The 12,161-nt window shown below is 34.0% G+C and overlaps 1 protein-coding gene across 3 annotated transcripts in view; it reads right to left on the bottom strand.

Moving 5' to 3' along the window:
* tjp2a (tight junction protein 2a (zona occludens 2)) overlaps positions 1-12,161 on the bottom strand; it is a 41,907-nt gene that overhangs the window by 948 nt on the left and 28,798 nt on the right. For all 3 annotated transcript variants that reach the window (XM_048174789.1, XM_048174805.1, XM_048174797.1), the window contains 13 exons: positions 10,395-10,494; positions 9,693-9,843; positions 9,488-9,596; positions 7,473-7,692; positions 7,073-7,257; positions 4,765-4,860; positions 4,595-4,674; positions 4,287-4,497; positions 4,085-4,185; positions 2,160-2,381; positions 1,130-1,231; positions 745-1,029; positions 42-124 (listed from right to left, as the gene is read on the bottom strand). In XM_048174789.1, the coding sequence (XP_048030746.1) occupies positions 42-124; positions 745-1,029; positions 1,130-1,231; positions 2,160-2,381; positions 4,085-4,185; positions 4,287-4,497; positions 4,595-4,674; positions 4,765-4,860; positions 7,073-7,257; positions 7,473-7,692; positions 9,488-9,596; positions 9,693-9,843; positions 10,395-10,494 (1,945 nt within the window). The remainder of the gene's footprint in view (positions 1-41; positions 125-744; positions 1,030-1,129; positions 1,232-2,159; positions 2,382-4,084; positions 4,186-4,286; positions 4,498-4,594; positions 4,675-4,764; positions 4,861-7,072; positions 7,258-7,472; positions 7,693-9,487; positions 9,597-9,692; positions 9,844-10,394; positions 10,495-12,161) is intronic.

The following is a 12,161-nucleotide window of genomic DNA, read 5'->3' as shown; positions in this document are numbered from 1 at the left end:
TCTCTAATATGTTAGAGAGGGTGAGGAAAAAACAAACTTACCCAATTGGTTGTGGCCTGTTTTGGTTTGGTTTTGGCTTGTGAGGAACTGCGTAAATATCTGGATGTTTCTGAGATATTTCCAGCTGTTAACCAAAAAGGAAAATATCAGCATTAATATATATAAATATAATATTTATTTATTTATTTATTTATCATGACAGAACACACACACACACACACACACACACACACACACACATAATATATATATATATATATATATATATATATATATATATATATATATATATATATATGTGTGTGTGTGTGTGTGTGTGTGTGTTCTGTCATGATAAATAAATAAATAAATAATATATTTATATATATTAATGTGTGTGTGTGTGTGTGTGTGTGTGTGTGTGTGTGTGTGTGTGTGTGTGTGTGTGTGTGTGTGTGTGTGTGTGTGTGTGTATACATACCAAATGACTTTTAAGCACATTTCTCTCATTTAAATTTGATTTTAATAATAATAATAATAATAATAATAATAATATTAATATTATATAATTATTATATAATGGGGGAAATGCGCTAAATCACCATGACAATAAAGATGAATGAATGAATAAATGAATACAATAAATAAATGCATTTTCTTTAAGAAAAATATTTTTGTTTTGATTTTGGGGTGAAATATGACATTTTTAATATTTTTGTAAGGTTATTCTTTTGTAAGGTAATTTTTGAATGTGATGAGACAAACCCGTGCTTGTTCGGCCTCCTGGAGCTCGAGCATCCTTTTGGCCCGGGCCAAGTGGTCCATTTGCTCAAAAGCCTTCACCTTTCCCCGGAAGGTGCGGTTGGCAGGGTCATCGGCAGGGTCGTTAGAGGTCGTTTCGTCAGCTGGGCCTGTCCTCAACGTGAAACTGGGCTTCTGGGCTACTGGCGGTGGAAGGGGTTTGGTGCTGACAGGAACATCACTGCTGATTGTGCTGCTGGAACGGGAGTCAAAACTCCTGGAGTCAGCAGGACGTGAAGCTGACCTGACCTGCAGGAACACCAGGGCTTTTTGAACTGTCTGTACTGGGGCTCAAGAACACTTTGGGGAAGAAAAAAAGAGGTATAAAGGAAATGACAGGACATCTGACCTTAGGGGGTTCTGGAACAAATGATGGAGGTGGGCTGGGGTCCCGCTGCACCTCTCTGCTCGCAGGTTTCTTTGAACGCTCTTGGGGAACAGGCATGGGCCTCTGAGTAGGTGAAAAAAAAGTGATAAATATAGCATTAATTCATTCAAAAATACATCAAAACTGTAGACAATGACTTTAATACACATTCTACAATAAACATGCTTTCAATTCCTGAATGTAAATATATTTTGGTATTTTTAGAGTGGTTTAGGTGGTGTTACAGACTCAAAATCATAGCAATCCAAAAATAAGTCTCATCAAAAGACTTGATGAAGGATGTTGGCGTATTTCTTGTACTATTATTATTAATATTATTATTATCACTACTATGTATATTTTTTGTACAAGTCAACAAGGCTGCATTTATTTTTTCATAAATACAGCAAAATCAGCAATATTGTGAAATTAATATAGTTTATAAGCAACAGCATTTATTTGAAAGTAACATTATAAATGCCTAAAATTAAAATTAAATTATACATGCTTATAAAAAGTACTTTGTGTTTGATACACAAAAAAATGTTGTAAGAAACATTCACATCTATTCACACAAAGAAAAAATTGTTTATTCATGGTTCTACCACTTGCATCATTAAATTAAACCCCGTTTAAATGGCACATGCATTCATACCAGAAACGTATAAATGTCAAACACTCTTTTTTAAAAGATGTGCCAGACTGATGTTGAACATAAATGTGGGCTGAATATGCAGTTTTACAAGTGTCCTGTGGGGAGCAGTGTGCACAAAGATGGATCCGTGAACACATTTTTCTAACCACTGCTACTCAGATGACAGTCAGGGTTATGTTAATGATACCGATACTAAAAACAGGATGAGTGACCTTTACAGATTACAAATTTTGATAATCAAATGACTCCAGGTAGTTTCCAGGTAGTGCTAGGTGGGTACGACTGAAATCGCATTCCCAACAGTGGTAAAATGACAATTTGTGTAATGTGTGTAGTAGTTTACACAGCAACACTAACCTCCTCACTAACAGGCTCAGACGAGCGACTGATCGCCGACATGGGCTGTGGCTCGTCGGTGGACTCGTCAAGTTCGTTATCTGTATATGCGCCGCCCTCATCTGCCGTATCCTCGTAGTCACTGGTCAGGCGGCTGTCCATGCTTAGGTAGTCTGCGCTCATGGCCGACAAGTATGACATACGGTCGTCATGGATATCCAACTCCTCCTCAGATCCATCAAGCTGAAACAATCGCACATGCACACACAAACAATTTAACTCTAAAAAGGTCTGATTATTTGTAATTTCACATTTTAAGAAGGCTGTCAAAGCATGAAATGTTGCTGTTTGAGCATGAAAAACATCTGCAAAGCACAAAATCAATCCAAAGGGAGTTATTCTCTATATCAGTGTGCACTGTTTCTGAACTCCCTGAAACGCCTCCACTGTAGTCTTGAGTTTTCTTCTGGGAACGAACACGTCACAATATTCTTCATTTAAATAATTCCGTCACAAGGCATATGCAAAATAAATGGCCGCGGCTTGGTTGAGTGAGTTAGTAGTGCGTTGAAACTCGTGGTTATGGTAAGGGGCGTGACATTTCCCAAACGCTTGAAATGGTTGTCCAATCATTACACGACGATCCAGATGACCAATCAGAGCACATTATGCTTTTCGGAAGGAGGGGCTTTATAGAGACAGGAACTAAACAGAACTTTTTTTTTCTTTTTCAGTAGTTTTTGTGAGTTTTCTCACACAGCGTGCAAATACCGAAATGAGTTATTTCATGTCTTTTTGCTCTGGAATACTTAAATTGCAAGGCTTAAAATACATGCAACTGATAAAGTTTCGTGACGATTCAGCACTGGCCCGATCGGGACAGCATATTTCACGCTCTCCCTGGGCCATCGGGCAGTCTGAATTGTCAAGCCCTGACAGGTGAGTTTAGATGAGAAAGTGTTGTCAGTAATGCATAGACAGACACTGTGTGAAGAGTGTCAAAATAAAGGAGCCTTTAAAAAATTAATATTATATATATATATATATATATATATATATATATATATATATATATATATATATATATATATATATATATATATATATATATATATATATATATATATATATATATATATATACACACACACACAGTGGCATGAAAACGTGGCAGTTAAACTGGATCAGTGGCAGTTAAACTGAGCTCTGAGACTGAGAAACTGAGAAAACACAGATCTCAAAATCCTACAGTCACTGCTAGAAAGGGTTCAAATATGCAAAAATGCTTGAAAACTGATGAATCTGCAGGAGCTGGAGGAATTTTCTGAAGAACAGAGCTCAGTTTAACTGCTCAGGACAAACAAGAGATTCATGAACAACCATCACAAAACAAAAAAAACAGTCGTGGATCATCAGGTAACCACACACAGTATTGAGAATCAATGGTTCACATACTTATGAATGGGGTTATTTTAATAAATTCAGCTATTGTTTTGTCTTGTGAACTAAATGCAAACATCTTTTATGTAAAATATCTTACTCAGGACAGTACTAAACAAAAAATAACATGCATTTTTTATTATCCCTCTTATTTTATTAAAATAATTCTCATTTTCACAGATTCTGCAAGGGGTTCACATACTTTTTCATGCCACTGTATATAACACTATTTTGCCAAAAGTATTGGGACACCCCTCCAAATCACTGAATTCAGGTGTTCCAATCACTTCCATGGCCACAGGTGTATAAAATCAAGCACCTAGTCATGCAGACTACTTCTACAAACATTTGTGAAAGAATGGGTCGTTCTCAGGAGCTCAGTGAATTCAAGTGTGGTACCGTGATAGGTCGCCACCTGTGCAATAAGTCCATTCGTGAAATTTCCTCACTACTAAATGTAATTTTAAGTGTGTGTATTGTATTATGTATAAGGAATAAGTGCTTACCTTGCTTTCACAGACCCAGACGGCTTTATCTTGTTGTTCTCGTATGGCTTCCTTGAGACTTCCAAACCAGGCATCATGGGAAGAGTTCAGATCAATGGTAGCTGGATAAAGAATTAAAATGTAGACATAGATAATCTAAATTGCAAAGTGTATTTTATAAGTATATTTTTACATTTCCTGAGGAATGGCTCATCAGACTTACCAGTGAACAGGTGTGAGCAGGTTTTCCGCAGTTTAACTGCTTGTTCGTAAAGCTTGCGTGAGCTGCGGTTGGAGCCAGGAACCAGGCGGTTTCTCAAGGTCTTCACCCCCTGCTTGCTATCTGGGTTGAGGAAAATGACGATGGGATACCACTGGGTGTAATTTAGGGTGTCTACAGCCTTTGGAGTGACATCAAGCAGAGCGTGTCGATCCTTTGAACAAGAAAAAAAAAAAAAAAAGATTGTTTCTTAGATACTGATTAATTTTTGTTACGCACACAGATTCTGAAGGGTGACTGTCGGTGTTTACCTGTTCAATGATCTGACGAATAGTATTCAGTCTCACCACACCAGACGACTTCTCTGAGCCCGCGTCTTTAGGTTCTGTCTCTGTCACAAGAAAAACAGGCACAGATCAAAAATCTGTTCCACACACCACTATATTTGAAGCGATCTTTTATTAAGTTTTGAATGGCTTACTTGCGATGATAAACTCATCTGGAAGATCATTCCCAAGTTTTTCATTGGCCGCGTCTGAAATAGGGCCGAATATTACGACGGGTCGTCTAAATCCAGCTGGTGGGGGAGAGACAAAGACAAAACTAAAAATACATATATATAACAAACAAACAAACAAAAAATACTTGAGTAATTTCAAATTAAAATGTTTTCATTTTTTTAATTTATAAAAATATTTATAAGAAATATTAAAATATTTATGAAAAAAATATTTAATTGTATGTATAACAAACATTTTGAGTGCCTAATCTAACCAGCAGGAGAATTAAACACTTTACTTAAAGCCTTTATGTATAATGCATAATAAAGGTATTCATAATGTATGTTATAATGAATTATACCTTTTCATAAACAATTGTAACCAAAGTTAAAATGAATGCAGTTTCTTTGTAATGTCTGAAATAGTTTTTTTGTCATGTGTTTTAATGCATTAAGCATAAAAGGTGTAACAATGAATATATAAGTATTATAATGTATTATAACCAGTGGTGTAATGAAACAAAGTAATAATACTTTGTTACAGTACTTAAGTATTTTTTGAGAGAATCTGTGCTTTACTTGAGTTTTTATATTTGTCAACTTTTACTCCACTCCACTAAATAAAATGTATACTTTTACTCCGATACATTTTCCCAAAGCATTTTCGTTACTTACAACAAAATAAATTTGGAAGAACACAGACTGCAAGCAAGCATGTGCAAACAAGTGCTCGCACAACCACGGTTGATTTCATTTTCCGGGTTGTGTCCATTGCTGGAGCGGCTGAGAAGAGTGCGCTATCATTAATTATACAGTACGAGAGCGGCCTCTAGAGGTGAAATAAAAACGATCACTGATGCCTCGTAGAGTTTGTTTTGACGTGACGTGAGGCTGCGCGCTACACAGAGCAAGACACTTCAAAAATGGATTTAAAACAGACAACAAAACGGTATGTATAGTGTACACTACAGTACATGTTTTCATATCATTATAAAGTAATTAGTTTGTTGACTAGATGCTGCATTAGTTGAGAACAGTATGTTTTCCGTCAAGGCTAACAAAAAAAAAAACACCAGCTGTTTAATGTCACGATAGTTACCATACATTTGCATTAGTTTATATCCATTTGTTCGCTGTTATGCATTCATTATCCAGCAAACTTGAATATTTAAACTGTATTCTCTTCATGCAGTGACAAACATAAATCAGAAATGTATTCGATTTCAGTTCTTTTTTTAAAGGTACTGTAACACATATTTTGATTAGATAATCATCAAGTTTTCTAAAATAGAGGCAAATAATGTGTGAAAGTATACATATAATAGACCCATGCCATGCCTTTTTAATCCAAAGCATGACTGTTTGGATTTATATGAAATGCTAACACTTTACAATAAGAGTCCATTTGTAACATTAAATATGGTTAATAAAAGTATTGTTCATTTTTAATTTTAACTAGCATTTTAAAGTCGTCTCTTACATTAGTTATAATGCACTATGAATTAACATGAACGATCAATGTATAATTAACATATTAGTATTTTTTATATTTAAAAATTACAATAAACATCTAGCCATTTTTTTAATTCAAAGAAAGAAAATGTAAGAAACAGTTAAAACTGAACACAATCTTGCTGCTCAAACTGTGCATAGAACAATAATATTTTTTTGTTCCTTTTGTATTTTACATTTACTTGTACTTTTACTTTCAATACTTAAGTATGTTTAATATATAAAAAATACTTTTCGTACATAAGTACACAAAATATCATATACTTTAAAACTTTAACTTAAGTAACATTCTAAACAGTGACTTCTACCAAAGTCATTTTTCTGGTAAGATATCTATACTTTTACTCAAGTATGGTTTTCGAGTACTTTATACACCACTGATTATAACTGTGGTTACAATTATTCATGAGACCAAACAATGCATTATAAGGTGCATTACAAGGCATAAATATTTTAAAAATACTTTTATAATGCATTCTATATAAAGGCTTTAGGTAAAGTGTTACCATATTCTATGCATAAAATACATTTGAAAAAAAATTTAAAAGTACTAAATTATTTATATATTAAGTATGTATAATTTAATAAAAAGAATATTAGGTAAATCCTCCTGTAAAATATAAATTAAAAAAAAATTATTTAATTCAGAATTAAAAGATTTTTTTTTTTTTTTTTATTTCATTAATTTTTATTTTTCTATTTCAAATGAAGCACAAAACCACACTGAAATATATTTTTAAACTAAAACGTTAGGTAAAGTAATGCATGCTGGGTGTACCTTCGCGTAGCACCACTCTCTCGTAGGCTGGGAAGCGTGTAGTGACTGGTGTGGCACTGAGATCCTCTCTGCTCTTGCGAAGATCTTTTTTCTTGGCTGCTCTTTGACCTCTCAGCCTCCAGAAATCTCCTCTGTCATTGCCAGCACCTTTCTGTGCATTCTGAACATTTGCCATCTGCTCCGCTCTGATAAATAAAATGATCACACAAACACCTAAGAAATAATGTGCTTTTAAAGTCAACTCAGACTAGGTGATGCCAGCAAATAGCAAATGTCATTTCAGGGGTCAGTTTTGATTTCATGTTAACTTCAAGAAAAGTTGTCCTTCTACTAAATACTAAAGAAATACAATAATCTAAGCAAAACAGTGAAGACAATAATTATGTTCACGTGATCTCACCTGCTCTTGCTGGGTATGATGCCTTTCTCCAAGAGCTGATTGTCTTTGTCCGTGCGGATGGCGAGCCAGTTACCCAGCTTTCCATCATACAGGGTGTCCACCACTTTAAATATCTCTCCTCTGGAGAAGGTCAAGCTCTGAGGAAGCTCTTTCTCATACTCAAAATGAGTTCTAATGAAGAAGTTATCCCCTCGTCCAGACGCCAGGATGTCTTTATATACTAAAAACCAATGAGAGTTATTCACACCACTTTTATTGCACAGAACTACAATAGACAAACAAATATATCTGATTACAATTTAAAATCAGATTTTTCTATGTGAATATAAATTAAAATGTAATTTATTCCTGTGATCAAAGCTGAATTTTTCCATCATTACTCCAGTCTTCAGTGTCACATGATCCTTCAGAAATCATTCTAATATGCTGATCTGATGCTCAAGAAACATTTATCAATGCTGAAAACAGTTGTGCTGCTTCAAATTTTTGTAGAATCCATGATCATTTTTTTTCAGTATTTTTTGATGAATAGAAAGTTAAAAAAGCAGCATTTATTTAAAATTTAACTTTTTTTGTAACAAGTCTTTATTATCTTTTGATCAATAAAATGCATTCTTACTTACCTTAAACTTCTCAGTGGTACTGCATCACAGTTTAAACAGCACAAAATATTAAAATATGAAGCAGCATGACTGTTTTTATTGATAATAATCAGAAATGTTTCTTGAGCAGCAAATCAGCATATCAGAATGATTTCTGAAGGATCATGTGACACTGAAGACTGGAGTAATGATGCTGAAAATTCAGCTTTGCATCACAGGAATAAATTACATTAAAATAACTTTTCTATTTTAAACTATTTTAATTGACTTCTTTCAAAATCATAAGAAATAGAATGTATACATGTTAGTGCTGTCAATTGATTATATATATATATATATATAAACTAATTATTTGCACATTTATAAAAACCCAACATTAAAGTTAATACATTTTTATATTGTAATAATTCCACATTTAATCTCTAAATTAATGTAGAAAAGACAGTATATTTTAAATATTTGTTTGTTTATAAGGTAATATCCAGAAATTTAATAGTTATCATACACTTCACAGTTTTCACTGCATAATTTATAAACTAAATATAGATAAATTTTTATTAAAGCTACAAAAGTTATTCAGTTAAGAGCAGTGAGTGATTTTCTTTGTCTTTTATTCTTTGATAAACATTAATGACATAGACAGCAGCAGGTTTATTAGGCTGCTGTCACTTTAAGACCTGCCGCACATGATGAGCATCTGACACACATCCCATTTTCTCACAACTCTTTAAGTTCATTTTAAAGTTTATTTGACTCTAATCTTTGTAAATATTATTTTATTGTATTTTATGTATTAATATTACTTAATTTATTTTTATTATTATTATTTATTTTACTTTATGTATTTATTTATTAATTCTATTAATTAAGTCTACTAGGGGGAGGGATGGGTTGGGATGGGTTCTAAATTTGCACAGTTGCTTTTTGTTTTACACTACTGTTCACAGTAGTGTAACTACCTAAAAGGATGAAGAAAAAACAAATCGTATTAATGTGTAAATACAAAAAAATATTCAGACACTAGATATAATTTTTTTTACTAGCGGGTGCAGGATACTATAGTTCATTTATGTAAGTGAGGATAGCAAAATAAAATAAACTGTGACATATTATACCCAAAACTTCTTCATACATGGGACTACCAGTAACATTTGATAAACATTTGGGACCAAAAATTATTCAGACACTTTGACCTGACCATGTTTTGCTTAAGTGTTACCTAACATAATTCATATTAATTTTTTTCTGACACAGTTTAACTCAGATCTTGTCATATTCTATTACCATTTTTTTAAACTATAGTGAATAAACTGTAATAATGAATGAAATGTTCAAGGTGTCTGAATAAATTTTGGTTTGACTGTATATATAAACTGTATACTGTATTGACTGCAGAGGGGTGTTTTGAAGTACCATCAGGTTTGCTTTGAGCCAAGATGGTCACATCTTCTCCTTTGGGAATCTCCAGCAAAAACAGAACTGCATCTTCCCGGACCATTCCTCTGAAATCCATATTATTTACCTGCAGGGAAAGAAAAATAATCAGTCGATAATGTAGACAAAATGTGTAACACATAAAGGCACGAAATCTTAAAACGTAGAGCCAGTGATGTTGCACCTTCACAATCTGGTCTCCAGTGCGGAGTCCTTCCACCTCAGCAGGGCTGTCCTCCTGAACGCCAGCGATAAAAATACCCACATCGTTTCCTCCAGCAAGACGCAGGCCAACACTGTCACCCTTCTGAAAGCGCACCATCACTGTGTTGGGGCTGTGGGATATTTTTCGTTAGAATTACAAAGTTGTCTAAAAATATATGTAAGTGGTAATAATCAGGATCCAAGCACATGAGGAAAGGGCATCTTTATGTCAGGAGTGCAAAAATGCAAAAAATTAAGGCAAAAATGGCTACCGAGTTTTTGATTTTTAGTAAACTGCATGCCAATCTTCAAAATCCCTGGTAGCACTTTAAAATTCATTTGTCTCATTTGTTAACATTAGTTAATGTATGAACTAACATAAACTAACAATGAGCAATACATTTATTACAGTGCATTAACTAATGTTAACAAATACAACATTTAATTTTAATAATGTATAAGTAAATGTTGAAATTAACAAAATAAAATTAATTAATTCTTTAGAAGAATTGTTAATTCTTAGTTCATGTTAACTAAAGTACTTAACTAATGAAATCTTATTGTAAAGTGTTACCAAATGCCTTTATCAAACATGTTTTCATTATAAGCAGAATTAAATAAACAGCTTTTAGATTTAGCTCAAATTCTCTATTCAAAAACCAAGAATCAATGTAGTACAAACCCGTAAATTTCCTGGTCCTCCAGACTGGGCCGCAAGGGAACTTTTGGTAGAGTTTTGGCTTTTACCGGAACACTTTTTGGAGCAGCATTTACCACAGGAACTGTATAAAAAAAAACAACACATTCTCATCATTGTTTCTTTTAGTCCAGGGGTGTCTGTCCTGAGGGCCACTGTCCTGCAGATTTTAAGACTTGCCTCAACACACCTGCCTGGAAGATTCTAGTATGCTTAGTAAATTAGCTGTTCAGGTGTGTTAAATTGGGGTTGAAGTAAGGGTGGGTGATGTACCGGTAGACCCGATTAACCAGTAGAAATTTGTAGAGATTTTGGACTAACGCGGTTATGCTCACGCAATATTGCTGTGCTGCATGGTCACAAAATCCTATCATGTGCATGTGTTGTTAAGCATTGTGGTGAAAGCGCAATAAGAAATAAAAGAGAACTCATTTCAGTATGAACGCGCGCTGTCTGAGATACTGTTTCTGAGTGCCATTAGTCTGAGAGAAGCGCACACATAAAGCTGCTGCTCATAGAGTGTGTGAGTACTGATTTGAGTTCTTTTTGCTGCCTTATTGAGCTTGAATGGTCAAATACACATACATGTGTCTCAAAATGCCCATCTTTATAAGTATCCTCATAAACACAGTCAATTATGTCTTAAAGGTGCTAAAGAGGATGTTTTGTTTTATACATTTTTGCAATATTACTTGAAACTGTCTTTACTAACTGATAAAAGACTATTTATTAGGTGCAGTGAAAGGAATAATATTAATATACATCATCTGTGCACGAGGTAGGGCCTTAAAAACATCAGCCAATAATGATCGCATAAACGATTGGCCCTCTGGCTTGTCAATCACTGCCATGACGTACCTTGTGCGAGACGTGCGCGGCTGCGCGCTCCAGTAACTTTCCACACTTCACAGGCACCGCATGCAATGTTTTTGTCAGGAGACAGGAGTAACAAATGCAGATTATGAGTTACCTGCGGTGAGTCCGACATAATGAATCCACTAACACGACACAGTGAATGCCGGTGGTAAACACTCGTGTTCCAATACTCGTGCACGAGTTTTGGGAGGCGTTCCCTCGAAATGAGCTGTGAAGGAGTGGGGTTGTTCTTACGCATGCGCTCATTTCAAAAACTCACTAACAGTCTTTGGTTTCTCAGTCGATGAAAAGATCCTCTTTAGCACCTTTAAGTGAACAGTATATTAGATCAGGGCATTCGGTCTTAAAGTGACAGCAGCCTAATAAACCTTTTGTCATCTGTCATTACTGTTAAACAACAAAAGAGAAAATCTCTCAGTGCTCTTAACTGATTCACTTTTATAACATTAATAAGAATAAAAGTACATTTCATTTACACAGTAAAGACTATGCATTTTTTTTTATACATTTGATTTCTTTATACAATTTATGTAGTATTTCTTATTTCTAGTGCTTGGAGTTTTTCAGGTAGGTCTATTTAATTTGTGTCTTTGTTCTATTGTAGTTTGTTGTCCTATAGCTTGTAATTGGTTTCTTTGTTCTTGTTCTTTTATCACTGTTTACTTCAATAAGCTAGAGTTTTTTTTATTTTATTTTTTTTACTTAGGCTAGTATTAGTTTTCTGTGATATTAAAATTGTTGACAAGAATTATGAAATTTCAAAAGGTATAAAAAATTCTGATATCAAATAAAACTTATTTAATGTAAAAATAACTATATTGTGATATTTATCGTTATCGTGAAATAAAATTACTCTAAGATTTTAGTCATATCGCC

The sequence above is a fragment of the Megalobrama amblycephala genome, linkage group LG2, assembly GCF_018812025.1.
Source record: "Megalobrama amblycephala isolate DHTTF-2021 linkage group LG2, ASM1881202v1, whole genome shotgun sequence".
Lineage (NCBI taxonomy): Eukaryota > Metazoa > Chordata > Actinopteri > Cypriniformes > Xenocyprididae > Megalobrama > Megalobrama amblycephala.
This window is presented reverse-complemented; position numbering and strand designations above follow the sequence as displayed.